The 26,900-nt window shown below is 53.6% G+C and overlaps 6 protein-coding genes across 6 annotated transcripts; 5 read left to right on the top strand and 1 right to left on the bottom strand.

Annotated features, from left to right (window-relative positions):
• Window positions 1-1,643: 1,643 nt before the first annotated feature.
• SLS55_010467 (uncharacterized protein) lies at window positions 1,644-2,392 on the top strand (the record flags this gene model as incomplete). The annotated part of the gene is made up of 2 exons (XM_066781849.1): window positions 1,644-1,650; window positions 1,917-2,392. The coding sequence occupies 2 exons, from the start codon at window positions 1,644-1,646 to the stop codon at window positions 2,390-2,392; spliced, it is 483 nt and encodes a 160-aa protein (XP_066628132.1).
• A 1,528-nt stretch (window positions 2,393-3,920) lies between these two features.
• On the top strand, window positions 3,921-4,818 carry SLS55_010466 (uncharacterized protein; the record flags this gene model as incomplete). Its single annotated transcript, XM_066781848.1, has 3 exons — window positions 3,921-4,092; window positions 4,140-4,321; window positions 4,381-4,818. The coding sequence occupies 3 exons, from the start codon at window positions 3,921-3,923 to the stop codon at window positions 4,816-4,818; spliced, it is 792 nt and encodes a 263-aa protein (XP_066628131.1).
• A 353-nt stretch (window positions 4,819-5,171) lies between these two features.
• On the top strand, window positions 5,172-6,497 carry SLS55_010465 (uncharacterized protein; the record flags this gene model as incomplete). The annotated part of the gene is made up of 2 exons (XM_066781847.1): window positions 5,172-5,178; window positions 5,401-6,497. 2 exons carry the CDS (start codon window positions 5,172-5,174, stop codon window positions 6,495-6,497), a joined length of 1,104 nt encoding a protein of 367 aa, XP_066628130.1.
• A 6,663-nt stretch (window positions 6,498-13,160) lies between these two features.
• On the top strand, window positions 13,161-13,477 carry SLS55_010464 (uncharacterized protein; the record flags this gene model as incomplete). The annotated part of the gene is made up of 2 exons (XM_066781846.1): window positions 13,161-13,347; window positions 13,401-13,477. 2 exons carry the CDS (start codon window positions 13,161-13,163, stop codon window positions 13,475-13,477), a joined length of 264 nt encoding a protein of 87 aa, XP_066628129.1.
• Window positions 13,478-16,158: 2,681 nt separating this feature from the next.
• SLS55_010463 (uncharacterized protein) lies at window positions 16,159-17,643 on the top strand (the record flags this gene model as incomplete). Its single annotated transcript, XM_066781845.1, has 1 exon — window positions 16,159-17,643. The coding sequence occupies one exon, from the start codon at window positions 16,159-16,161 to the stop codon at window positions 17,641-17,643; it is 1,485 nt and encodes a 494-aa protein (XP_066628128.1).
• A 3,098-nt stretch (window positions 17,644-20,741) lies between these two features.
• Window positions 20,742-22,192, bottom strand: SLS55_010462 (uncharacterized protein; the record flags this gene model as incomplete). The annotated part of the gene is given in 3 exon segments (XM_066781844.1): window positions 20,742-21,874; window positions 22,165-22,172; window positions 22,188-22,192. 3 exon segments carry the CDS (start codon window positions 22,190-22,192, stop codon window positions 20,742-20,744), a joined length of 1,146 nt encoding a protein of 381 aa, XP_066628127.1.
• Between the last annotated feature and the right edge of the window lie 4,708 nt (window positions 22,193-26,900).

The raw sequence follows: 26,900 nt of genomic DNA, 5'->3' as shown, positions 1-26,900 counted from the left end.
CCCTAACCCTAACCCTAACCCTAACCCTAACCCTAACCCTAACCCTAACCCTAACCCTAACCCTAACCCTAACCCTAACCCTAACCCTAACCCTAACCCTAACCCTAACCCTAACCCTAACTCTAACCCTAACTCTAACCCTAACCCTAACCCTAACCCTAACCCTAACCCTAATTCTAATTTTTTAAAATAGCTTATATAAGTAATAAAAAAGTAAATAATAAAAGAATAGTAATAAAATTATATATTATAATATTAATACTATAAGTATTAGTTTTTAATATTATAAGTATCGCGATATTTATAAATTTATTTATTAAACTATAATAATTATAAATTTTTATACTACTATTTAAATTAAATAAACTTTAATTAGTAGTATTAAATACTTTAATAAATAGATAAATAAGTACTTAATAGTATTAGTAGTACTAGTAGTACTAAGTACTTAATTATACCTCTAATCGCGACTTATAGAAATAAAGCTATACGCGTAGCTAACGCTAACCTAGGTTTAGCGAGAGCGGATAAATCGGCCCGACAAGACGCACGCGCCGAGCGCCGGTCGCGAAAATCGATCGACGCCCGCAACGTTGCCGTTGGCTTCTCGCCATTAGCCACTCCACCGCTGCATCCATCTCCATCGCCATCGCCATCTCCATCGCATCGGCACCCCTTTCGCGCACGGGTCACACGAAGCCAGTCCCCCGCCCTCCGTGGGCACCAGCGCGTTGTCGGGTGGAGGTCATTCGCGAGCAGGCCACGGCGCCGTCGACCCACTCGGCACTCTCTTTGTGGACGACCCGGGGCCTGTCCACCCCGTTACTTCTGCTGCACGTGTACCATCTGCCGTGCTGGGCGGTCGGCACCCGCAAGCAGGCCACCTGTCCGGCGTCTACCCACCAAACGCCTGCATCTCGCAGCTCCCTTTGGCGGAAGATCTGGGGTCTGTCCACTGCGCTGCTGCTGCCCTCGCCGCCCGCCGTGCCTACCGAGGGTGCGCGTGCCAATTGCCGTCGGCGGGCGCTTTGCGGTCATCCGCAACATCGTGTGCGGTACTGCGGTTCTCGTCCGTCGGCAGTGGCGCACGCAGGGGGCTGACTGCTGTGCAAGCTGCGCACCCGTTTCCCTTTGACCTCGCCACAGCAATTCATGCTAACCTCCCGCAGTGCCCCGCCACCATGGCCTCGACCTCGGCGCCTCAGCCTGGTGTCACCGTGAAAGTCACGAACGAACCTGCCGTGGCCTCTTGGGAATGCATCCAGCGCAACGAGACGAGATTCCTGATCCACTTCGATCCGCTGTGCCGCGTAACCTGTGACCTTCGAGCCGAGCACAACACCGCCTTTCTTCGCTTTCGCATCCCTTTTATGCCGAACAACTCTGTTCGTGCCAAGCCACTCTTCCTCCATGTGCCCCCGGACCGCATCGAGTCTGCTCGCATCAAGTCGGACGTGCCAGCTCCAGTCCAAGACCGCCTTGGCGAAGCGATTGGCCTTCGGCTTAATCTTCGACAAAACCCCGTCGTCGTTATTCCCTCTACACCCCTCGTTCCCAAAGACCAGTCAACCGAGGACGCCGTCGATGCCCTGCACTCGCTTGCACTGACGACGTGTTTCGCCGTGTATTTCAGCAAGAGCGTCATGCATAGTGCCGAGACTTTTGTCCGCGCTCTTTCGGCCGGCAGCGTGCGGCCACACCCGGGATTGGCGGACGTGGCGAGCCTGTATAGCGGAAGAGGGGGCCTGCAAATCGAAGGTGCCGAGTTCACGCCCTCTAGGGTCATTGCCGCCGCCGCCACAAGTCCACCGTCGTACGATGAGCTTGCCCTCACTCCCCCAGAGCCCGTGCACAAGGGTAAGGCGTCTGTGCAGTTCTAACACGTGGCATCGATTACGCTTACACGGTAGCTGTAGCCAGGAAGAGGAGACGCAGGAGTCTATCGGACGAAGGCCAAAGTCTCGAGCTCATTGTTCAAGACATGAAGAAAGGCCTGACGGACCAATTTACCGACATGGTCAGCCATCTCGGACAACAGCTGGAAGGCCGACTCTTGAAGCGGCTCGACGAACGGCTGGACGCACGGTGCGAGGTTTTGCGCGTCGAGCTCTCGCACAGCATCAAGGCGGAGATCATGTCGATGGTGGAAGAGCGGATGCAGGCACTCGGCGAAGAGAACGAGGATCTCGGCAGACAAGTCCGTCAACTGAGCCAGGATATTGACGATGCGAAGGACGAGGTGGACGAAATTGTCGATTTACGGGTCGAAGACCAGATCACAGCGGTCAAGGAAGAATTGAGGGCTTTTGTGAAAGAGGAGCTGAAGGACGTGGAGGACAGAGTCAAGGACGACATCGCCGATGGCAAAGTCTCCATTGTCTTTGAGTCGTAGACTTGTTGTGATCCACGTTACTCCATCTTTCCCTTGTCCCACTGCTTCCCTGCCTGGCGTTGGTGGAATTCAACAGATGGCCTTGGCCGTGCAGCCGCTCGACGCCGCCCGAAAGGGTCGGCGGTGCGGTGCAAGGCTAGCTGACCAGCAGTTCTCCAACCGCCGACAGTCCGCCCTGATTCCAACCGCCATTCTGCATCCTCCGCAGGCACTGTACCACCTGCCGTTCCCACCGCGCGAGCATGTCAACTGTCTCATCAACCGAGAGATCCGGCTTCCTCTCACCCCCGATGTCCGACATTCCGCTTGGTCATTTCATGACAGCCGTCGCCCACTTACTGCCGCAACGGGACAGTATCGCCGCTCGTGGTTTTTGATTGTTTCCGCCAATATACCGTCCTCTGAGCGTGCCGGACGTCGACTGCTTCCTGCCTTGCAATGAATGTAGCCGCAGCCTTTCCCAACCACCACCACCGCCGCCAGCCGTCGCCTCCAGCCTTCCGCTGAGCCTATGCACAAGAAGTGAATGACGCGTTGGAGAGCTCTCTGCTGCCGATCGCAGAGACGGGAGGCTTCGTGAAAAGAGGATGGAAAGATGGAGATGAAGAAGCGGCGGGTATGTTCTACCACATGATCACAGCGAGGAGCGAGAGTATGGGACTATATGGACGAATGCCCCGAGCTGTATGTCGCTATGCTGCGGACGAGGGCACATTGTTGCTCGGCTCGGCTGCCCACTGACCCGCTGGCCGATGACTGCATCATAGCAACGACGCAGGGGGGAGGCGCGGCGCAGCAGCCTCGGTTCGAATTTGACTCCATTCGCTGAATTTGCCTCTTCTGGCCAAGCAGCCTCAGTGCCCATGATCGAGACCCTTCCACCGCCGACAGCTTTGGTTGAAACAAGCGGAAATGCGAAAGGGGACGGATGCCCCAGCACGCAGCGCCGACGCTGGGACGTGCACAGCGGGGACTCGCCCAATCAACGGCGCTTTTTTCGTAATCCGACCCTCGTCTCGCGGGCCCGAAACGCGCCAGGAGGCAAACAAGCTCAATATATGGGGCTCAGCGGCCCGTCCGGCCGTGCATCCGATCACGCCGCCGGATGGTTGAAACACGGCCCTTGCGTCTGGGACACGCGATGCGCGTAGGGGTGAGTTGTTGACATGGCCAATCGACTGCTCCGGATTTCACACAGCGGGGCGATTGACTTGCCCATGAACGGTCCGGCTGCACGCCGTCCATCATCGAGCCAATTGCAGCCAGAGGAGCAACATGTTCTGGTGGGGAGATCTTGGAAACACCGGACGAGATGTTGCCTAAACCCGGCAATTGCGGGGGCAGGACGTTCCATGCATATGGGACTGTGGCAACTAGTCCGCTGAATGGGAGTGCTTTGTAATGTGGGCGGTGTGTATGTAGAGTAATCGCCCATCGAGCTCTACACCGAGAATGATTTTAATGAAGCTGGCTTTCGGGGTCTGATCAAGCCACTTCGGATCTTTGCTTACCCTCGCTTTCCATCAAGATGCACCACTCTTTTGCACTTGTCAGCTTCCTTGTCCCGGCTGCTCTGGCCTTCTCGCACCTCGCTCGCGATGATGGAAGACTGCCGGTGCACCAGGCCCTTCCCATCCGCCACAGAGATGGCGGACTCAAGCCGAAGCATCTCACCTGGTCTGCCCCAGGCGAAGGAGACGGTGCGGCATTCCCGCCCAAGATGAGGGACACATACTGACTCCCACAGTCCGCGCCCCTTGCCCTGCGCTGAACACATTGGCCAACCACGGCTTCCTCCCCCACGATGGCCGCAACATCACCCTCGACAAGGTCACCAGCGCCTTCGGCGACGGCCTCAACATCGACGCCGCCCTCGCCGCAACCCTCTTCGCGGCCGCCCCCGCCACGAACCCCCTCCCCAACGCAACCGTAAGTGCACTCCCCCACACATCCGCCGACCACCAATCGCCGCTGAAACCGCACACCAGTGGTTCGACCTCGACATGCTCCAGCCCCACGACGTCATCGAGCACGACGCCAGCATGTCCCGCGCCGACGTCTACTTCAACCCGAGCAACCTCTTCGATGCCGATACTTTCGACTCATTCCTCAGCTTCTTCGGCGCCAACGCGACCTTCCTCTCGGTCAACGCCACCGCCGCCGCCCGCACCAGGCACGCGTACGCCATGAGCCAGATCAACCCCGAGTTCAACGTCACCGAGACGAACCTCCCCATCATGATGGGCGAGACGGCGCTGTCGATTCTCATGTGGGACGACACGCCCGGCGCGGAGAGGGATCTGTTTGAGTATTTCTTCAGTAAGTGCGCTGGAGGGACGTGGCGTGCGGGCGACGCTGACCGGACTGTGCAGGGAATGAGCGGTTTCCGACCGAGCTGGGCTGGACGCCGAGGTCGACGCCGATGACACTGGCGCAGTTGGTCGCGGTGAGGACGCAATTGACGGAAGCGAGCCCGGCTGATGTGCCCATGACATTCGAGTAGGGCTGGGTGTGAGAGTGTGGAGAGGTGGGGGATGACTGCGGTCTACGTACACACGATGGTCATCTTTTTTTTATTTGGCGCGTGTCAGAATATGACAATATGATTACATGACAGATACATGTAGCCTTGATCGTAAACGCGGATAATGTCTGCAAGTTGTCGAAAGCTTCCTCGAGACATTCTTGGGATCACAGTAGCTGAATCCATTGTCCGGACACAGACGTGAGTCTTGGATGCCGGAATCATGTCCAGATGCATCATGATGCTGTAACAGACATGTCACGTGATTCTGCCAAGCCTCGCTTCGGCCGCACTTCAGTCGCTTTCGCCCGCACGCCCCGTCGTCGATCCATCTGCTGCTCCCGCCCAAATTGCTCCGAACAGCTAGCGCCATGGGACTGGCCGGCTCCCGGCTCCGGCCCTCTGGTCAAGCAACGAGGCTCATCACGACCGTCCACAGTAAGCCTCTTAAGCCCCCCCGCGCTGCCTAGGCTGACGCACAAAGCCGCCATCACCCGTCGCCAGCACAGCTCCAACGCCAACCCGTTCAAATGCCCCCACTGCACGCAAGCCTTCAAGTCGGAGAAAAGGCTCAAGATGCACGTCGAACCCACGCACTACTCACCAACCCGGCTGACGTGCCCGCTCTGCGCGTCCACGGCCGGCTTCGAGCGCCCATGGAAGCTGGCACAGCACATGCGCGACAAACACGCGGCGCGGGCGGCGGCGCTCGAGGCCGTCTACTCGCCGCTCGACCGATTCTTCCGCGCCCACGAGAGCGACAACAGCCGCGATCACATGCGGCTCGTGTACGTGGATGCGGACCTGCCGGACCATCTCTGGGTCAAGTGCTGGGACGTCGTCGAAGGCGACATCTACAACGACGAGCGGGTGCTGGCCATGCCCAAGCATTTCCACTACGAACCCTTACTGCCGCCGTGGGTGTCGTTCGCGTTGCTGCGGAAGGCCAGGCGCTGGGCCGACGGGTGGGAGTCGATGAAAAAGGCGCACGCCGACTATGGCGCCGCGCTGGTCGGCGAGCTGAGGCTGGCGTTTGGTGACCACGTCGGGGAGCTGGAGAGTTGGCGCAAGCTGTGCAAGGCCGTGGGCGTACCGCAGAAGAGGCTGCCGGCCGACGTCGACCGGTGTCGCGAGCTGCTGCACGGCAAGCACATCAATCTGGTTGATTTGGCCTCCTGGGCGCGGTGGAGGGGCGACGAGGTGCAGGGGAAGACGGTGGCCGCCTTTGAATCCGCCTCTGCCCTCCACAGGTACGCGAGAATAACGTGGAAGGCGTTCCCGAGAGAGTACCTGGAGACCGTGAAGTTGAACGATAGCCGCGGCCGAAGTGAGGTTGTTCCCTATTTGCTGGGGACCATGTTAGACCGTTGTAGGAAGAACCCGGCATTTGGTCTGTATTCGGGCCCACCGCTGCGAGAGGATGAGCGCATGGAGAGCTTGAAGCGTGCGATTGAAAAGTGGGAACGGGAAAGGGGGCCGATTAATGCCGAAGGCCCAATCTCACTAAAAATGTTTGGTCAGAAGAAACCAAGATATGACCTTTTACAGGATCTATCCGTGGAAGAGATCTTAGTTATATGAGTAGAACATACTTAATCGTCGTTAATACGCTTACGTTGTAAATAGTAAGACAGCACCTGAGCTACCTTTATAAGTAAGCCTAACCAGCTGCGGCTTTAGGTAAAGGCGATTTGTGGCGCTTGCACTCTGGCGTATAAGCAGACGGGAGTAATGGCGGCACTGCGCCGAAGCAAGAGGAAGGTGGCGGATTCGAAAGAACATCGCAGGCGGGCGTGTTGCAGACGAGCACGCGAACGGTTGATCTTATATGGTTGCATCATACGCTATAAGTAGGGAGCTCTCCGTCTCTTACGACAAGTAGTACCGTGCTGTCATATTCCACGGCATATACTCAAAGCAGGATGGTACGATTACCAACGTCATGGCGGGCAGGGCTTCGAGAATCCTGCGGCTGCCGGACTTGCCATGCCAATCGCGGGAAGGGTGTTGGGGAAATTGCATGGTCAACGTAACAACGAAAGCTGTGATCATGTAAGGCGTTTCCCATGTTCTGTCTGACCTATATTCCTACGCTGCGTAGACCGGCACATCCGCCTCGGCAGGAAGGATGACCTGCCCCTTGTAAAACTGCAACGGACTGGAGACAATCCCTGCTGCCTCGTCATGACTATAAACGAGCGTTGTAGTCTGGTAAACGAGTGTCGTGACTTCTGCAAGAAAACCGAGAGTAACACCATCGTCGCCTTACTCAAGGCGGACCTCGTCAGCAGTGACGATGCCATCGCCATTCTTGTCATGCCTGGAGAAATCAGCTTCAAGCGGCTGCACAGCGGAGGTGGCGCCACCACTTACTTGTTGAACCAGTTGACGTAGACCTGGTCGCCATCGGCAGCGCCCATGTACTGGGTGTACTGGAGCAAGGTAAGATTCCCGGTGCCATCGACGTTGGCAGCGCCGAAGGCCTCGGTGTCGGTGATTTCAGCCGTGTCCCCGGCCGCTGTGTCCTCGCCCAACCCGGCGGCACGGCTGTGGCGGCAACCTGCACCGAATCGTTAGCTGTCTACGGCTCTTTGTTGCGAATTTGCAGCATACCGCCTCCGCAGGCGCAGCAGAAGATGTTGCAGCTGCGGTACCCGCAGCATGGCGTTCCCCAGGTGCCGTCGGCACACTTTCCGTTGTTCTGGGATACGCAGCAGTGGGCCGCGGCGAATGGAGCCACGGCGGAAAGGATGGCGAAGATGGTGGTGAGCTGCATGTCGGGCAAGGATGATGGACGATGGTCAATTGAGCTGAGATGCCAATGGACTGTTTGATGGTAGAAATGGTTTATGGGAAGGAACGCGGGCTTTATATACACCAAAAGCAGCGGATTATGAAGCGAAAACGGCTCCTCAGGGTGTACTGGGTCGCCGGGCTAATGGTTAGAGGAGCACTGTCCGTGACGATGGAAGGAATAGGAGTTACTCGACATTCTGTGTTCAGTTAACACAGGAGTATATTTGGGGGCCTGATATTCGGAAGGCCCTAGGATTCTCGCGGTAGATCTGTGTATATGGTCGGGTTGCATCTACACAGAGAATAGGAGCGCTCGACGTCGTTCGACTTATCTTAGCAAAACCCGTGGGTTGGCTACATACGCATAGCAAAAAGTCGACGCACGCGGCGCTCTAACACTCTGAAAAGACCAACCTAAGAGGGAAAAAGCGGCTGCACCTAAAGATGACGGCCCCCGCGTTTACCATATGGCTGAACGGTGAACTACCTGCGTATGAAACAGCCAGTAAGCCGCATTGCGCTTAGATATTCCACTGCATTTTTAGAATAGCCAGATACAGCTATGATGATCTTGCATTGGTGGTATAACACCTCGCGAAAATAATGAAACGGGATTCTCCACCATCCATTCGGATCTCCCCGCTTCTTGTCGGGTAGGTCAAAGGATTGGTACGGCTCCACGAGGTTGCCATATCATCGTTCTTGCTGCCCGCGGACACATTATCGGCCGATCAGCTGGCTACCCTCTACGGCTGCCACTGTAGTGTTTTTCAACGGAACCTCTTCGACATCAGGCTCAACTGCAACACCGCCATGACCGTTAGGCACGCCGTTGGCGCCGGGGTGGCAACGAGAAGAAACAGCCACGAGCGGCGGTTGCGGCGGGTGGCGAATGGAATTGACCACCCGTCATGCTTCCGGCTGCGGCACCGCCGCGATGAGAGACATGTAGCTCTGGTATGTAGTGGCGGCGGTGAAAGTATCAGCCGTAATGCTTATTTGGTCTCAGTTCAGTGTGTAGACTACTACTGCACTGGCCTCCCGACACTTCGCGAGGGGCGGCGAGAGCCTGGTGTTTCATCTGTCGGGGGCGCGGAACAGGAAGGCGAAGACGAAATTGGAATTCGTGGTCTGAGGCTGAGTCGTGGGGCATCATGATGACGGATTTGTGTGGGGTAAATCTTCACCACCCGCAGGCCGTGAACCTGGTGGCTTTGGGGTGGCTCCTTCGTCTAGCGTGCCGTTGAGCCGCAAGCGGCTCGGTACAGTGTAGGGAATGGACAAGGCCGGTGAAGCGGAGCATTGTTGTCGCTCATCCGTCGGAGACAAAGTGTTTATCTTGCAAGGCCGTCGAATTAAAGCACCGACCACAACGGTGTATTGGGAGTATGCATGGTGAAGTCCAGTAGAGAGAATGAGAACTGGCCGGATTGAAGCGAGCTTGCGAAACATCGTTTGCCGTTACGGTTGAACTGCAGTACTTAGCGGAGCCTCAAGCTGCAAGATGAGTGAAACCGCACTTCATTGGTCGATCACGGTGTCGTGCTGACGGTGAAACATTGTGTCGACCCTCCGGTTGGCCACTTCCCGGCTGTGATGATGATGGTGGGTTTTCAGCTGTCAGTGGCTCAAAGTCTCGGTGCCTGGAAGAGAGACGCTATGGGTCAGAGGCGAAGGGAAATCTGAGCTGAAGCAGTAGCGTGGGAGCCGGGGGCCTTATACGAGTCTGTGACGGGAAAAAAGAAAGAATGACGGGAGACATGCGACACCCTGGCGGAAGACGGTCTGCAGATAGATGCGCAAGTTGTGTGTAGAGCTTTATCTTTTATGGAATAGCGACGGTAGTAAAGAAACATGGCGATACGACTGTGGCTTCTAGGGACCGGCACGGTGGTGCGATATAGCAGTGACGGCGCTGGTAGAGCTGACGGTGGCGAAGCGGTGCGACCGTGGCTAAGAAACGGGCATTTGCGTTGGTGGTAAGATTATGTCTTGGATAAGAAGTAAGGCGGATGCTATTGCCTTATATCATCGCATGGGTTAACCTAATGTCATTCGTGTTGGACCCCCCCGCCAACCCGAGCCATCCGCAGCTGCTCACCACTGGCCCAAGCGGCACGCTGATTCAAGGCTTTGTAGGAACCTGCCATTGTAACTACGAATTCTATCCCACTACCTCTCTCCGCCTTTTGGAATCACGTGCAATCAGGTGGAATATGTCTCCAACCGGAGAATTTGGTTTGCTTCCTTAGAGTCTACCTTTCTTTGTGGAGGATTGATACCACCATTACCGCACTTCCTATTACACGGTTGCCGCCAGTTGACTGATCCACCATTGTCGGGTCGGATCTTTTCGATTCTTTTGGCGTCGCTGTCGAGTTTTTCAACCAGCGTTGCCACGCTCCAGAGTAGCCACGTGGTGGTGAGCCGCCACTTCTCGAACTCACTACCCGTCCATAATAATACTCAGAAGCCCAAGACCTGCCAAGGCAAGAGGAGGGCAGATAAGGCAGACCACGAGAATGATGAGTAAGAGGAGTCCCAGGAGTGTAAGAAGGCCAAGGATGGCGTTGACGCTGAGGAAGGCGAAGACGCTCATGATGCCGAGGATGCTAAAAAGCTTCCAGACAAACGTTCTCGGAGAGCTGCCTCGACACCGTATTGCCGGCCGAAGACGGATGCGGAGCGTAAGACCGCGTACTGCATCGAAGCATAGAAGACACCACCGACCCACCGCAACTGGCATTCAACCAACTACATACCCCGCACCGCCAACTCACTACCCCCCAAATCATACATTTATAATCCACGGCAATCAACTCCGCTCTATCTCCGTATTCAACCATTTAATCCATATTTTGCTATTAATAGCAAGTTAACGTCCAGTTTTGAAGTGCTTGGTATTTTAGTCACGGTCTATATTACGGTCTCGACGCTAGCAATGTGGACCTTGGCAAATCGACACGAGGGAAGCGGTAAAGTACGGCTTCCTCTACGCAATCGTATCGATCTCTGCTACAGCCTTCTCCACCAGGGCTTTCTCCTCGCCGGCAACAGCCAATGCCTGGGCCTTTTTGAATCTTTCAACCCAAAGCTCCCACCTCGCCTTGCTATACCCTTTCCAATTTTTGCCGGCGACACTCTTCCCCGGAATCGCCACCGCCCCGTCGAAAGCCTTCTCCTCTGCGCTAAACTCCCACATCCTCTTCCCCGCATACGCGAACCACGCCGCCGCGCTCACCAGCCCCCTCGAATCCTCCTCGGCAGCGGCCTCTCCCGGCTCCCGGTCTTCCAAGACCGACCGCAGCGTCCAGATGCCGTAGAGCGAAAGATCGCACACGCCCGCCGCCGTCAACCTCGCGGCGAAAGCGTTGAGATTCACGAACCCGGAGCCCGCATTGTCCGCTTCTGCACGCACACAGTTAGAAAGGAAAAGGAAAAAAGAAACCAAGAAAAAAACATACCCAGCCCGTACACCTCCCGGACCACCATGCCCAGCGACGGCAGCTCCTCCCACGTCGTCCTCTCGCCCCAAAACTCGAAGCCATCGTCGCCGCTGGGCAGCGATTTCACGGCGTCCAGCACGTCGACGAGCGGGCCCTGCCTCTCGGGCGCCGTGTGGGTGGCGGTGCCGAGGACGGCGTTCCAGATGTCCCACAGCGCGTCCTCGAGCGCCTGCGGGTCGGACAGGACGGCGGTGGCGGGCGCGGCGAGGGACGATGCGGCGGCGGCGGGGGTGGTGGTGCGGGTGACGGCGGCGGTGAGGATCTGGGATGCGGTGGTGGTGGTCATGGCGGCGGAGTCGTGGTGCATGCGGTGTGGATTGCGTGGTGATGAAAGCGACTCGGTCCCGTTTCTTATAGGGGCGGTGTGGTCGGCGATTCAGTCGAGAGCCGCGTCCGGGCCATGCGGGAGGCGGAAAGGCGTGGCGGGTGAGGTGGTGACGTGGGTGGTCTGGAATCAGGGCTTGGAGATGGACACGGAGAGAAGTCTAAACGGCGTCTAGCGAGTCGCTGTGTTTGTTCCGCAGGGTTCCGGCGTTCGTGTGGGCGAGTCGTGCTGTAATGCAGACACGCTCCCATTCGCCGAACCCTCGCTTATCCGCAAGGCCAACCGCACTAGTAGCTACTCTCTTTATACGGGCTGCCTTGGCCACAGCACTGGCCCAAGACTGCGGCATCTCTACGAATAAGCCTCAGCTCGACACAGTGCGTGTAGTGCTATAGCTGGTTTTCTGTAATTTCCCTCCTATCCTTGTTTTTCTTGGCTGACGTACCGACACTTATCTGTCACCGTCAAGTGCTTTGCTTCACTGCATACACTGACTTGCATTATTGCTTTAGATGCACAGGGGCCAGCAGTCACGGGCAGAGATGCACAGACAGACAACATGGCAGAGAAATCAACACAACGATATTTGCGTGTAGTAAGCTATCCCCGTTCCGACTAAGTACACTTGACAAAGCCGTTCCTGCTCGCAGCACCAGTGTGCGTCATGGCTCCAAGGTTCGTGGCCGTGTTGGTGTTGACGTCATACGCCGCGACACAGCGATCCGCGCCGGGAGCCCCTGTTGAGAGTCAGCTCTTTTCTCCTATTCCAAAGCAGCATGGCCATCACATACCTCCCCTATACGGGCCCGAAGTCAAGAGCGGGAACTCGTACAGGACGCCCGTGTAGGCGCCAAAGGCGAGGCCTTCGTAGTTGTTGAACTTGTGGGGATAGGCTCCGGGACCCTGGCGTTCATCCCACCTCTTGATGTCGGCCACGCAGCTGCTGATTTGGGCGTCGGTGTAGGTGTTGGAGCCGCATGTGACGGCAAGAGCGCCCGTGGCCGCGCAGAGAGCGGCGAGGAAGAGAGATTGAATCGAAGGCATGATTGGAAGGGGTGACCAAGGAGCGGGCTACGGATGAGCTTTTGGGATGGGTTGTTGAAACCGACACCAATCATCAGCTTTATACGTCCAGTCCTTAGCCAAGCTGTTGTGTTCGCATCACTGCATCCACAGCCCTTCGACGTCGCTGTGTACGTGGCGGAACACTGCGGAAATTGGAACTTGACAAAACACGAACAGATAAGAGGATTTTTGGCCTTGCCAAGGTGCTGGTATCTATATGTTGAATCGACTGTTGCATGATGTTGGCTCACCACGAAGCGCGGACGTCGTTGTGGGATCAGGCCTCCATAGATCGTCGAACTTTAACATACAATTAGTCAGTTACCCTATCACGTATCCGAATACGAAAGGGCACCGGCTTCCAACAACCTCTATGCCAAGAGAGGATGCTGAGTCGCATAGAAAACAACCCAAGCAGGACTTTGTGATGAATCGGTCGGGGAAAGGACTATATGTAGCGACTTGCCTGCCGCAGTTCAAGGCCATCCAAGCTCAACATCCTCTTCCACTCTTTCCAAGACCATACTTGCTCTCCGCAGCTCACCTTCAAATATGTACTCCAAGACCATCATTCTCTCCGCCGTCATGGCCCTTATCCTTCCTGGCCTTGCCAGCCCCGTGGCCGTCCCAGAGGGTCAGCTGGAGGCCCGTCAGAGCCGCGAGGCCATCAGACTCTGGTCCGAGAAGGACTTCAACGGCGTTTGGGCTGATTTGTCCATCGAAGCCTACGACAAGTGCTGTGAGTCGGAACACGACCCTAAACTCTTGATTGCGGCCGCTGATGTTTTATAGTGGCGCTCCCGACCTCAATGAAGGATAATGTCAGCTCTTTCAAGCTTGGCGTGTTCAACTGCCGCTTCTACAAGTAAGCGAACAGCCCGTGATCACAGGGTTTGGGAGACTGACCCATGTTAGGGACGACAACTGCCAGGGCCCGAACCAGTGGTTTGACAGCGATAACGCCAACCTCCGCGTCGGGGGTGATTGGGGTTACACTGGAAGCCAGAACGACGAGATCAGCAGCGCTCGCTGTGTGGAGAAATAAGGAGTGAATGGGCATGGATTGCACTATGCACTATGAGCGTTGTAGCAGTAGACAGCTTCCACGCCCCTCCTCCAACCGGAGTACCAATCCATCTACTTCCATCCTCAAAGCAACGTATTGCAACACTGCCGCCCACCACAAACACGCTCGGGAAGAACAGCAACCTCCCCTCCACCTACCCCTCCACCTGCGCCTCCCGCCGCTCACGGTACTCATCAACAGCGCCCCTCACAAAAAGCGCAACAACAAGCAGCCAATCGCGCACCACCACCGCCACGACCGCGCCGCGCACAATTGCCCCAATCACGCGCATCCCAACCTCAAGAACCTTACCATACACGCCCCCAACAACCCCAGGCTTCCAACACGCCACCCCCAGCAGCCCCAGCCTCACCACGAGCCCCGCCACGCCCAGCACCCCGCCCTCCACTTCCCCATCAGCCACCCTCAGCCGCAGCCGCTCGCCTTCCCCGCGCAACCACGCCGCGGCGCCGCAGACGTACATTGCCACGACGGCGAGATCGCGCAGGGCGAAGACGGCCGGCAGGACGTAGATGACGGCCGTCAGCGCGCCGAGGAGGGAGACGGAGAAGACGGCGACGACGGCGTCGTAGCAGGGGCGCAGCCAGGGCCGCGCGAAGAGGGAGAGGAGCAGGAAGGAGACGGCGAGGGGGATGCGGAGGTGCGTTTGGGTGCGGCCGGGCCAGAAGAGGATGCGGCGCGCGAGAGGGGGGAGGGTGTCGAGGGTGAGTGCGGGCATGGCGCCGAGGTGGAGTTTCGCGAGTTGGGGGCGGTTGGTGGGTGGAGGAGGGCCGGCCGTGATGGTGGCGTGGTGGACGTATGTACTTTGGAGTTGGATAGTCGCGGGAGTGGGTGATGCTGGATGGGTGGTCGGCTGGGGGTGTGTAGACAGTCGGCAACGTGGCAGGAGGACGAGCCGTAAGGTAGTTGTGGAAAGGCTGAAGTGGCTTGTGGGGGCGATTGCTGGGTTGAAACGCTTCGCCAGGTTCTGTCATCCAGATCCAGCCGATATCATCTAAGAGAAGGTTTCAAGTCTTACATTTTGTCACGGATATTTTTGAGGTGCTACGCGTTGCAAGACGAGAAAGAAGACGTTCGTAAGAGCGGTGAAGGTTGCAGGACTTAGCGGAGGGCTGTAGTGGGGGTGGCGTCCGTATCCGCTCCGGGAATTAGTCCCGGTAATTAGGGCTTGTATATACACTATTACGTTGAATGGACGGACCTCTGTCATACTTCGACAGTCTCGCCAACTTATAACTCCCTGTCATTTTATGACTGGTTTGGGCAAAACTCATCACGTTCAACCACAGACTAAACTCCGCTTGTTATCTTCAGCCGTTTCCTGGCCCTTACTATCCATATGTCCATTCGCTACCATCTCCGACAAGCACAGTCACATACCTCCTCCTGGACGCGTCCTCACCCTCGATTTCTCTTTCACCATCAGCCACGCATCTTTAGTGTTTGTGCCAGAATCGGACATGAGATGGGTATAGCTATCTTACTACCGACACTCTGAGAAAGATCTGCATGGTGGGAGCGAGAGAGGACATGCCGTGGAGGAACAAGTGCGGGAGACTGACTAAGAGATGACCTTGGGCTTTAATCAAGTATGCTCAATATCTCTGTGAGATAGATGTGGGCAACTTGCTCTGGCACGATCAACATATGTCGGAAAACCGAGGCAAAGGATCGCCAGGCAGCAGCAATCGGCAAACCGCTTTCCGTTTATGGGACATGATTTACATGAACCGGATGAGACACCCCACACTGTGCATCAAGTCGGTTCGCTTGCGCTGCCAATGAGAACGTCGGTGGACCCACAGCCGGCGACGAAAATAGAGTAAAAGGTCCACAGTCCATCGATCTAAATAAGACGGCACGCCGCGTGCCCTACGACAGTCTGAGACAATATTGCTCTCCCCGACCGAGACTGCTCTTGGGAAACTCGACCTCGTTTTGTTTTGACAGCTTCGTTTTGAGTTGACTTCGACATCCGCACAATTGATACTGGAAGCTGGTTGCCAGAGTACAGTACATATCTTCAACGACGAACGGAAGATGCTCTGCGCTTTGTGCATCTCGATAATCCTGAAGGGCGTGGAGAATGGACTGCACCATAAGGATCTGGCCGACTTATCAAAAGCCGCTCGGTCAGGGTGCAAAGTTTGCCGCCAACTGTTAAAAGATGTAGAGGAGGCTGAACGGCAGAACGATGATTCATCAGATGCTCCAAGTGGCAGTCCCTACCTGACATTTACTTTGCGTAGCATTTCCCTCTCGTTCCAGTACCGAGGTAAGCCAATGGGGGCCGTGTACCTGGAATGGGAGGACTGTTGCAGCGACCTCTCTCCATCCACCGGATTCCACGATGCAATGGCCCTGGCTGAGACAGATGTCGAACACGAGCCGTGGCGGGTCAGAGTTGACGAGCATTCTGAGGCCATACCATCAAACACGGGCGACCCTTCTTTAACCCGTCTCATGTCCATGTGGCTGGACAGCTGTCTCAGAGACCACAAAGGAAAATGCGGAGCCAGCCCGGACGTAGACGCAAGCTGGCATCCCAAAAGACTGCTCCACATCAACAAGTCCAGCGACCGCGTCCGCCTCATCGACACGGCGTCCGAAAAGCCAACCGGGCGCTATGCCACCCTCAGCCACTGCTGGGGCCCCAACCCGACGTTCCTCAGGCTAGACGCCTCGAACATGGCGTCCCTGATGGCCGACGGCATCGCGACCGCCGCCCTCCCGCCGTCCTTCCGCGACACCGTCGTCACCTGCCAGCGCCTGCACATCGCCTACCTCTGGATCGACAGCCTCTGCATCCAGCAGCACGGCGCGGGCTCGAGCGCGGACTGGTCCCTGCACGCCATCCAGATGGCGTCGATCTACCAGAACTGCGTGCTCAACATCGCCATCGACCGGGCGGCATCCCCATGGGACGGCGCCTTCGCCTCGCGGGACCCGTCGCCGCTGCAGCACAGCACCGTGAGGCTCCTTCGCCGCACCTGCACCGTCGGCAGCGCCGCCGACGAGCCCGAGAAGCTGCGTGGCCGCCAGCCACTGGCATCGCGCGCGTGGGTGCTGCAGGAGCGGCTGCTGGCGCCGCGGGTGCTGCACTTCGGCGGCGACCGCGTCTTCTGGGAGTGCAGCGTAGCCTGGCTGGACGAGCTGCGGCCGGGCGGCTGCAGGGCGTCGCCGTCGCGGCCGCTGGCCGTGTACGATCCATTCGACGTGCCTACCGACGCCCGCGGCAAGCCGGCCCGCTTCTGGAACGTCATCGTGAAGCGGTACAGCGCGCTGCAGCTGTCGCATCCGCGCGAGGACAAGCTGGTGGCGATTGCTGCTGTCGCGAGGAGGGTGGCGCCGCTGTTTGGGGGCAAGGGCGAGTATGTCGCTGGGCATTTTCGGAGGGCGCTGCCGGGGGAGTTGCTGTGGAGGCCGGAGGTAGGGATGGGTGGTGGTCGGAGGCAGTGGGAGTGGCGTGCGCCCAGCTGGTCGTGGGCGAGCATGGACGGTGCGTGTTCGGTATCGGCGAGGAGGAGAGTGGATGTGGGGCTGGTGGAGGTGGTGGGGGTGGAGGTGGAGTTGGTGGATCCCGAAGATGAGTATGGGAGGGTGAGGTCGGGGGTGCTGCGTTTGAGAGGGTTGTTGCTGGGGTTTGTGACTGCCGGGGTGGAGTCGGAGGAGCTTCTGGGGTGGGTTGAAGGTGCGGTTTGTGCCGGTACGAGCGTGGCTGGTGGAGGTGTTCGGGTACTGGTGAGCTTTGATGACGTCGAGAGGCAACAGTGGTACTTATCTGAGGAGCTGTTCGTGATGCCGTTCAATGATGAGGACGGATTGGTCTTCCGGAGGATGGAGGAGCATGTGTATGAGCGGGTGGGAAGATCTTGGGGTTGCAGCGGAGACTTCAGAGCGGCGGGGGAGCTTGACGGTGTTCAGAAGCATGTTGTGAAAATTGTCTAGCCCTTCAGGTGTTACTACGGATCTGTCGTACTTGCTCGTTGTATTTACTACCACCTTCCATAAGTTTGAATTCCCAAGAGGATCCTCTCCGCACGCCCGCTGTAGAAAAGCTCGACCGCGAACGGGCCGTGGAAGGGGAAGAGAGTTTTGGAAGTAGCCATAGACGGTGTGGAAGAGCCTGGAAAGTGCGAGAAGTGCGAACACGTATGTGGCCAGCGTGGTTAGGCTTGTTCGGGTGCCCGAAGCAAGTTCTGCCATTGGGAAAAACTCACACATGCGTTCAGTCGTCTCTGCCACATATAAGCCTTGCATAGCTGGCATGAAATATCTCTACGCTACACGTGTATGCTCTCCTTTGCCCCGCCGCTGTCCCGCGTATACTTACGCCTGTGGCCTGCACAGAGCACCAGGCCAAATTTGAGATGAAAGCCAGCCGCCCAGCAACAGAATCAGGGGCCAGCAGAAGAAGATGGTGGATTCCCTCGCGAGTATCCGGCTGCGGCTGGCAAGGAATGATTTGGTGACCCCCGGGAATTACAGAGCTTGTCGACTGCTCAAGATGACGGCATCCGACCTAGGTTTCCATTGAGCCCGACTTCTGCAAGCGAAAGCTGTATATCCTATCACCAGGAATGGATGGCGGGGAAACCGTTGGGCCCATGGGGTGACTTAAACTTCAATCCACCAACGTTAGTCCGACCACGTTAGCTCATTCGGCACTTGTCAGAATGTGACAGGTCCAAGAGTAGTTTAACCCAGCCTGTCCCTTCGTATAGGCAGCACGCTGGTGAGATCTAGAACAGGGTCCATCTACTGAGTGTAGATAGATTCAAGCCGACGGAGAGCCCGGCCCCACGCTAAACCTTAATTAGTACCTATACGAGACGTTAATCCTTCGCCGCGGGGAAACCCTCTCTAGCTCTCGTATCTATGACTCTAGAAGCTTCTAGCGCTTGGAATGCGCCCGCCACGTTTTGGACTTATAAACTTAATGGACTGTCCCTTCCAGGGTCCAAGACGGAGGGGAACTCTCGCTTCGTGACAGTGAGAAGTTTACGCGAAATCCGTCACTTTGGCTACGCTCTAGTATATTTATCGGGAGGTGTCGTTCTCGAACAGCTCTCCACACGACATCTGGGGAAGAAAAGCCACACCGTGGAAATGTGATAGATCGCGGGTCTCGAGCGAAATTGCGCCGGTCATAGGAACGTTGGCCCGCTTAGCCCGCTGAGAGACTGCCTGTGACCTGTCTGTGCCGCGAATGTTTTAGCGGACATAGATACGGCGGGAAAGGCTTTCCGCTGGCCTCTGTGAAGTCAAGACGACCTTAGGATATGTTGGCTTGAGACTGGTGTGATCGAAGTTAAAGCCTTTCTACCTGGCGCTCGTGTCCGACTCGCAACCTGCGATGGATAGCTCCTAAAAATCGTGCTGTACCTTCTCAGAAGGGAGCCTTGGGCACAGGGTCTCAAATCTTAAGGAGTGGCTCGAGCCAGGCGGCATGCACCCATTGTCGTGGCAGGTCCCTTTGCGGCTTACTCCGTGAAGGTTTCACGCGATCTCCAATTAAAGCTCTATTTCCATACGTGCAGCCGATGCTAATGTTTCGAGCTCGCTCGCATAATCTGTGCTTGGAAAAGTCATTTGGCCCTTTTGCAAAAGTAGTTGTTGGTTTTCAAGCTTGGCGCTCTGTTCACACCAACGGGAATACAGCCCGTCTAGATGATTGCGCGCCGCAATAGCTAATGGAGCTGAGCCAAAGGCATCTGCTGTATTGGAAAGAAGTGGAGGAACGCTTTGGTGGCGGAGATGAAATTCTTCCGGCAAGCGTATGACACGGGTGTATCACGGGATCAGCTGCGTAGACAAATGGTACCTGCGACTCTATTACTCAGGTCACGAACGGCAATACGACCCTCATCCCATCACAAAACTTGCAGGCAGCAAGCGATGAGGCACCAGATGAAGATTCACGACTCGTTGCGGTAATTCAATGACTCGTTACGGCAACGATGGGTAATCCTGCCGGTGGGAGATGCGCCGGGAGATCTTCCATGGCGCCACATCTGACAAGAGTCGGTATGCGAGTCAACAGAGTCACCGGACAGCGATTTCAGCCCGAATCCCAAGCTCACCTCACGAGTGCCACTGTCTGTATAAAAGGTCACTGTCTGGTAGGCTCAAACTGCATACAATCCAGGCTACCTCCACACTTCGACACCTCGACACCGCCAACCCCACAGGTAAGTCATCGAAGACGTATAGGTGGCTCACCAGCTCCACGCCAGCTAACACGATAGCGCACCCCTCAGACCACCAGCATCCACGATGAAGTACACCACCGTCCTCCTCGCCCTCCTCCCGGCGCTCGGCTACGCCCAAGACGCCTACGGCCCGCACTGCGCGAAACACGACGCTGCCGAATGTGGGCTTGGGCGCTGCATCGATCCCACGGCCGGGTAAGCATACTCGATCCCTTGTGTTCAACTGTTACTGAGACAAACGCCAGATCTTTCTCGTGGTCCAACAACCCCGTCTGCGTCGTCCCGTGCAAGAACAACGCCTGCGCGGAGAAGTGCAGGTCTCAGTCGTTTGACAAGAAGTTCCAGGTCGGATACTGTCACTCCATGTAAGTCTTGGCTTGGTCGTACGTGTGGTGTGTAGGTTGCTAACTTTGAGTAGTGGCAAGGACAACTTCTGTCTCTGCACCGATAAGACCTTCTTCTGAGGACTTGCAGTGGGATGTCCGGTGGAAGGACAGCCGAGGAATGCGGTATCGCTAGGTCTATACTGCAAATAAAACATAAACCTATGGTAAAGCATGTTAGCTTGTCGTTTGTTCAACTTTCCGTCCAGCTTAGGCGCTCAGGATGCCCGAATTCGTGTAGACAATCTGTATTTGTTTTACTAAACTGAATCCGAAATGTGGTACCTGCACAAACCATACCCGCTGTTTACCTCGGCCAACGAGCGTGCACATCATCAGCAACAAACTAGTATACCTCTGAAGCCAGCCACCCACAAATTTTTGCCAAGCAAGCGCATATGACGAACTCCCACGATGCTCGACCAACGAGATACTACTGACGCGCCTGCTACTACTGTGGTGGCTGGTGTTGTGATTCGGGGGGCATTTGCGAGAACGGCATCTGCTGGTGTAGCAGTTGCGGACTCAGTTGCTGCTGTTGCGCCACATACTGGCTTTGCGGAACAGTTTGGAATGGCTGAGCGTGTTGCGAATTTTGGGGTGGCTGCTGCGCGGGTATCGGGGCTTGCTGAATAGGCTGATATGCTCGTCCTTGTTGGTTTTGGCCGGGTTGCTGGACAACGTGCTGGCTCTGAGGGTTAGCTACATAGCCCTGGGTGGGAATGCCGGAGAACTGCTGACCACCCAGCCCGCTGGTGCTGGGATATATGGGTTGGTGTTGTTGTCCTTGCTGTACTGGCTGGGAACCAAATGTCGGATATCCAGTCTGGGCGGACGCGAAGCGGGACATTCCACGGGAAGTTTGAGGGTCTGCCACAGGTGCAGAGTACTGCTGGTAAGAGTGATCCATGTCATTGACGCGGTACGAATCATCGCGGATCCGGTTCTCTGCGGCGATCTTGCCATCCGACCTCTTCCCATGTACGCGCCAAAAGTAGTTGTTGAACTCGTTGGAGACACGGGCAACTTTTTCGAAATTATGGACTTCCAGGTTGATTTCGCCGTCTGCCGTGTGGTAGTTTGCCAACGCAACTGCACTTTTAAAGGCGTTGCGGATTTGACGGCCATTCCACACCGGGCCCAAGCCTTTCCCGGAGCTCTGCTGGTCCCAGAGCTGGTCGGCGTAGTCGATAAGAGCATCTTCGTCGCATCTGAACTTTAAGTGCCTCTCTTTGGCCCTGCGTATCTGCGACCTCCAGATCTTCTTTGTCTTGAGCTTGTCAAGCGGGGGGTAGTAGAGTGCCATGTGGATGCGAGATTTGAAAGCTTCGTCAATCGCACCAACCCGGTTGGTTGTGAGAAACAGAATTCCTTCGTAGTACTCAAGTACACGAAGGAACACTTTTCCATTAGCAAAGCTCTCTAAATAGGGAGAGTGCTGCTTACCTGATACAAGTGCGTTCCTGGAAATGTCATCACCAGTGCGCTCTGCCAGGAATATGTCGGCCTCGTCCAGAAGTAGGACACAGTCCCAGGCTTGGGCCAGTTGGAACGAGTATTGCAGCTTTACCTCGACGTCGCGAGCTGTGATTCCCAGATCACCTACAGGGCATCACTCTTCTGCTCCCGGATGGAATCTTGGATAATCAAAACTTACCGCAAGTTATCGGCAAAAGAGGTTTGCATTCAGTCTCCGCGACACACTCTTTATCCCAATTCAGTTTCCGGTCAACGCATAAAATCAACAAGGAGGGCATGGACTTACCGGCTGTGGATGTCTTTCCGACACCGGGGACGCCGTGGAGAAGCAAGATGACACCCTTGCCTGTTTCGCGTGAGTAGATACGCAAACGTACATTCGGCTCTTACCGTACCCTTGTCTCTGATGAGATCAAACTCCATCACTTCCGAGTCTTCTTTGACAAAGTGGGATCGGATTAGTGCTTGAACGATATCCTTGTGGCCTTCCGGAAGCTGCAGGTCGCTCCATGCATCGTCTCTCCTTGTTACCGGGCGAAGTCGTTCTTGGCCTGTCTGGTCGGTGCCCAGCTGCAGGCAACCTTCATTAGATATTAGTATGAAACCTAGAGAAATTGGGTGAAGAGTGGCTTACACCAGCTTCTGCTGCGAAACACAAATGCAAATATCCTGTCGGGTAGGAGCAAGAGGTCATCTTCCGAAGGTAATACCCCGTGCCGGTCCCAGCGATCCCACTTGGCTGACTCTTCATCCATAAGCTCATCTCGTATCTCCCTGAACCAATCTCCATCTTCAAACGATAAATCATCGATAACGTCTCTGGGCAGCGGCGGAGGAGGATATGGAACTGTTTCTTCTGGGCGAGGGTCTTTCTCGTCTCGCAGACTTTCCAATTCCTGGCTTACAGGCCTCCAGTCAGGCAACGCCTCAAATGCTCTTTCAAAGTCAACCATGACCTGGCTGTCGATCCGTTCGGCCGATACCCGAAGGGACGTACCGTCTCCGCCTCTCCATAGCGCATTTCCAGTAGGGGTCGTATCCAGGCTTCGACCGGAGTAGTACTGATGGCGCTGCTTTGTGCACTGGATGAACTTTTCGCCTCGCCTTTTCAAGCTCTCAGTCTCGACCAGCCCGTCGCGGACAGCGTAATCAAGTGGTATGACTGGAAGGGACGACACCGACTGGGGCGTATGAAGGTCCCCGAACCTCTCGATCTCGAACTTTCTGAACACCCTGATAAAGCGGCTTCCGTCCCAGTCTAAACAGTAACAGGTCAAGTAAAATGGGGTATGGCTGTCTTTAGACCGTCCGCCACTTTGCTTGTCATTGTTCAAAGGCGTGATCGGGCGGGCCCCCGCCGCATCCCTAACCCTCCATATTTTTTGGGGAATCTTCTTATTCTTCACATACACAAAAGTCCCGACCGGGAACAAGAACCATAGCTCGGTGAATCGAAATGTTTGGGGGCGTTCGGCCACCTCGTTTTTCAGTGGAACGATGTACTCGTCGATGAAATCCAGAACACATTGGGTACCATCCACAAGTGCTTTGCATTCCTCCAAGGTCATGCGTCGCAGGTCTGATCCGCGGTTCATGACCCTGTCACGGAATTCTGATCTGAACTGCGGCTCCGACTTGGGTGTTGTCTCTCCAATGGGGACTTCCGTCTCCTTTTTGCGAAGCAGTTCGCGAAGCTCGCACAGCTGTTGTCGCACCATAGGTTCCCGCCGGACCAGGGCATAAAAAGGCCTCGCGAATTCTATCGACCCTGAGAAATCCCTCACGTATCTACGATAGTCGAGTAGATCGAACAGTGTGGCCGACGCAAGGGAGTTGATTCTCACTCGGGCCGGCAGTGGCTTTCGACTCCTAGGAGCTCTCCCGTGATGTTCTGGCGCCATGGCTTCTTCGGGATCGTGCGTATTTGGAAGCGTATGAGGCTTCTCGGTGATGTGTTCGAGTTGATTTTCGCATTGAAGGTCAAGAGCGTATTGCTGTGACCAAGTGGGTTTGCGATGGTCAGACTCATACTCGTCCCATGTCAGTGGGTTGAGTTTGCAAATTGGCAACGGCCGAGGCGCCCCTCCCTCAGTGGATATTGATGCAAAACTAGCTCTCCTGTTCCTAGTCCATGTTTCCTTGTCCTGAGGTTCGGCGGCATCATCCGCACTATCCATGGCGAAAATCGCTTCCTCGAGAGCTAGCAATTGCTCCTCAAGAGTTTCCCGGCTGAACCTGTGGAATTTCCTTTTTTGGTCCAGTCGCTTCCACAGTTCACCTCTTCGAGCTTGGTATCTCCGGTGCGCCCCGAGGTTATCCATAGTCGGCTGAACGTCCGGCACGGTGTCATCCTGTGGCGCAATGGTATCCCCGGTAGCTGTCCCGGGTCTGCTATGCTTATTCGGATCCTGGCTCGGTGGCTCATCTGATTCCTCGCTTGCCAAGGCAATAGGTTCGGCGTTGTTTGAAGCACGTGGCGTATCCGAGAACTGACGTTCTTCTATGTAAGCGAATAGGCCGATTTCGCAAGCAGCTGTTTAAGGGGTTGTATAAGGGGTGGGGTGGTTCAGATAACGCGGCGATAATATAACTAGCGGTAAACCTAGGCGAAATAAATTCTAGCGCTATTAGCGGCGTAATATTAAACCTTTTAGCTTAATATTATCTTATTCGACGAACGTTACTACTATAAATTCTCTTAATAAGGTTATTATTCTTATTCTACTATATTTTATTATTTATAAACGCTACGAGTACCGTATACGATAACGTTATTAGTCGATAGAGGCCTATCGGCCTCTATACGAGTATAAACGACGCTTCTTCTATTTAGAGAATATTAGAAAGAAGGCCTTTCGTCGTTAGTTTCGCTTTAAGAAGAAGAAGTTTAGAAGAATACTTTCTCTACTTCGTCTAGACCTTAATATCTATCGTAATAGATATAGCCCGAGTTTTAAGAAAGCCTTCGCCGTTCTCGTTTATTAAATAAGTTACTCTAGAAAGCTTATAAATGCCTACGAACTATTTAGTAAGAGCGAGGCCTAAATAAGTACTATTTTTAACAACGTTATTAAGTATCTTATCTAGCGTTTTAAGAATAATCTACGCTAATATTATATTCTTATCTACGATCGCGCCTCGCTTATAGCGGAGGCTATTTAGAATAACGATACTCTAATAGAAGAAAGAATATTTAGGTTTCTAGATAGTACGCTTTAGAGAATATATCGGCTAGTAAAGAATTAGAGAATCTACTATTTAGAATATAAGAAATACTACGGCTTTAAGTACTAGAGTATCGTTACTTTAAATAGTCTTATTTTATTAATCTACTACTCGTATTACGGTAAGAATAACGATATAGCGATAGTAAGATATAGTAAAATTAAGACTACTTTAGCGAATCTAAATATAGAGAAGAATAAGGCGTATATACTATATTTATACGGCGATAAGGCCTATCGAGAGCTTATCTAAATTCTAAGTCTCTATATAAATACTACGAACTCGAGTAAGACGTAGTAGAATAAGAATATAAGCTTCTTACGAATAGATATTAAAAACGAGTTCGGCCTCGTTTAGTAGTAGTAGTTAGCGAATACGTAGTATCTTAGCTTAGAGATAGATAATTTACTAGTTACTACGCGCTAGAAGATAAGTATTTTACTTACGAATATACTTATCTACTTACGGCCGACGCGAAACGTCGTTTTATAGCGATATAGTATTAAGCCGCCTATAGTAAAGTAATATCTATAGCTAGTAAAACGGCACGATTAGTTTAAGCTATTAAAAGAAGTAGAGAAGCTAAACCTATAAGAAATAAGAAGGCGAGCGTAGCGCGAAAACGACGAGAAGTAAGAAATAAGATAATAAGAGAAGTATAGTATTAAGAAAAAAAAGACGAAGAAGACGATAAAGAAGTAGAAGACTTTTTTAAAAGAACTTTAATACTAAGCTCGATAGCTAACTCTTATTTTTAATATTTTTTACTTATATCTTAGGCGTAGACGGTTTCTTCGTAAAAGCTCTATATTTTATATAAAAATACTAGTAAATTAAGCGAATATTAAAGATATAGTTACTACTAAAGATAGTAATTATAAATCTAAATCTAATAACGTTAATCGCGGCGAGTCTAATAGCTCGTTACGGGCTATAATACTACTCTTTCGCTTTACTACTATCTACGGCTATTATCTTCTCTATATTACGCCTCTATATTTAAGAGTAATATACTAGACTTCGCTAAGTACTTATCTAGTAATCGAAAGCTAAATTAACTATTTTTTCTTTATTACTTACTAAGCGTTACCGTGCGTTAAAGAATATATCTATTACTTTTCTTTCTTTTACTTTCTCTTCTTCTTTCTTAGCTTAGAAACTTCGTTCTTTAGTATCTACTTTAACTCTACTTAGTAATAGTCGTAATACTTTTCTAAGCTTCTATAACTTTAAAGCCCTTTAGACTATAAGTAGACGTTTATATCTACTTTACTACGAGAAGGCACTCTTATCTAGAAAGACTTTAGAATTCTAGAATTCTTAAAACCGTTACTCTCTAATACTTAGACCCTAAGAAAAATTTAACTTAGTATAGACCTTCGAAAATTTTTACTTAGACCTACTTTAAAACTTACTCTTTAACTTAATCTTTAAACTAACTTTTAATATCTAACTTAATCTTACTACTATAGATAATAACTATAACTCTAATAGTCTCGCTTTAAAATTTAGTAACACTAGATTTTAAGAGTAAAGAATATACTAGCTCTAGAAAGCTATTAAGAAGATACTTTTAGATAATTATCTACGAAAGAATAACGCTATATCTACTAATCTAGAGAGCTTAATTACTCTATAATATAACTATCTCGACGGTAAAATTAACGTTACTTCGATATTAAAGTTTAGTACGAGTTATAATGCGTTATTATCTCTTTCTAGACTTATAGATAATCTAGTTACGAGGCTTAACGCTGCTATCTTTAACTAGGCCGCCGCTATTAATAGACTATTTAAGAAGAACGCCCGCCTAATATAGATAAATAAGAAAAATCGCGGTAAAAGAGAAGAATTAACTATATCTATCGCTATCGATAACGCTATTCTTATAAATATTCTCGTCTAG

Source organism: Diplodia seriata (genome assembly GCF_021436955.1).
Source record: "Diplodia seriata strain FDS-637 chromosome Unknown scaffold_12, whole genome shotgun sequence".
Taxonomy (NCBI): Eukaryota; Fungi; Ascomycota; class Dothideomycetes; order Botryosphaeriales; family Botryosphaeriaceae; genus Diplodia; species Diplodia seriata.
The sequence above is the reverse complement of the archived record's forward strand: the minus strand, read 5'-3'. Positions and strand labels throughout refer to the sequence as shown.